General features: G+C 38.3%; 1 protein-coding gene across 1 annotated transcript; it reads right to left on the reverse strand.

Annotated features, from left to right (window-relative positions):
• Window positions 1-759: 759 nt before the first annotated feature.
• LOC108354134 (uncharacterized serine-rich protein C215.13-like) lies at window positions 760-1515 on the reverse strand (the record flags this gene model as incomplete). Its single annotated transcript, XM_017605328.1, has 1 exon — window positions 760-1515. A coding segment is annotated over exon 1 (756 nt), but the record flags the coding sequence as incomplete, so codon positions are not given.
• Window positions 1516-1540: the final 25 nt, after the last annotated feature.

A 1540-nucleotide genomic window follows, 5' to 3' on the forward strand; every position in this document is an offset into this window, starting at 1 on the left:
CTAAGCACATTTTCAATACACTCTCATTTGAGATGGGTTGTTTTTGAACCGAATTTGGAAATAGGGCGTTCTTCACCAAAATTTTGAGATAGGGTGTTTTTATAAATAAAATTCTGAAATAGGGCGTTTTTCAAAAAAAAATTTAAGTAGGGCGTTCTTGAAAAGTTTTCTGAAATAGGACGTTTTCGAACCGGCTGCCGAGATAGATCGATCTTCCACTCAGTCGTCAAGTTCATCTAAACGCAAATGCCCGTAACCACGTAAACCCCGAGGACTTATTTGATTACGAGGCATTTAAGCGTTTATATACCCTGAATGTATTCTAATATTTAACCAATTTCATTTGCTTTGAAAGCAAACTCAAAAAAGAAATGAGAAAATTATTCAAATTTCAATAAATTTTTTTAGAGTAAACCTGATAGATCAATTTTTTCAGTTAATCAGGATTATGATTAATTAAAAAGAAAATATTTTGAATAATATTTGATTAATAATTGATTAATCGCACATCTCTGCTTTAAAAGGTTTGTAGAAAGAACTTGAATCATATTCAACTATAAAAATTGGCACAGTTTTAAGCTTTTAAACAGGTGGAGGGGTGCGTGAAGAAATCAAGCGGCAAAACAAAGCAAACAAAAAACGTATTTAGCGTCATAAGTACTAAATATATGCAGCTTAGGATTTCGACTACGCGAGCGTACACATTTCTATTTTGAGCGCACAAATTACAGTTAGCCGAGTACAAAATCACATGCATACGTGCACTTTTTGGTGAGACGAACTCCAGCCGGTGTCATAGAAATTAAATACATTATCGGTATTGGTGGCGGTTACTGTGGTGGTGCTGTTGTTGATGCGTACGTTTTTGGTGTGATTTTTATTAGTGCATTTTTTTGTACAATTTTCGCATGTTTGCTTAAGCATTTTTTTCGATTGCGATTTCAAGTTGGATTTCAATTTTGATTTTGCGCTTCCTTTCAGATGCTCTGCTGACTGCAACTCCTGGCTATGGCAAGCGCAACATGACATACAATGCTTTTTGGAGCATGTTTTGCCAATTGTATCTGGTGTAAGCGATTTTGTTAGGCTTTTGGTCTTGGTTTTTTGGTTTGGTGTCTTTTGTGTGCCACTTGCCGCGTTGGTGGTGTGAGATTGTTGCTGTTGCTGCGTACCCAAAAGTACCATCGTCTGTGATAATGTATCTGAGTGCATTGTTGTTGTGATTTGTGATAGTGACGATAAGGAAGATGACGATAGTGCTGATGGCGATGGTGTTACTGATGTCAATGAGGGTGTAGTTGCAGGTGTTGATGTGGATGTTACTGATGATTTCCTCATCGCCATCGTCAATGATGAGGGCAGCATTGTTGTAATGTCAGGCGATTGTGCTCGTGGCGTGGTGCTCGTGCAGGCTTTTGCTAAGGGTGTAGTTGTGGTGCTAGATGTGTTGTTGTTGTCAAATGACATTATCAGTGCCCTATGCGGTGTTGGTGGTGTGGAATCACCGAATGTCATTACTTTATCGCTCGCATTGGACCGC

This window comes from Rhagoletis zephyria, unplaced genomic scaffold (genome assembly GCF_001687245.7).
Source record: "Rhagoletis zephyria isolate East Lansing unplaced genomic scaffold, Rhagoletis_zephyria_1.1 Rzeph_scaffold_33627, whole genome shotgun sequence".
Taxonomy (NCBI): Eukaryota; Metazoa; Arthropoda; class Insecta; order Diptera; family Tephritidae; genus Rhagoletis; species Rhagoletis zephyria.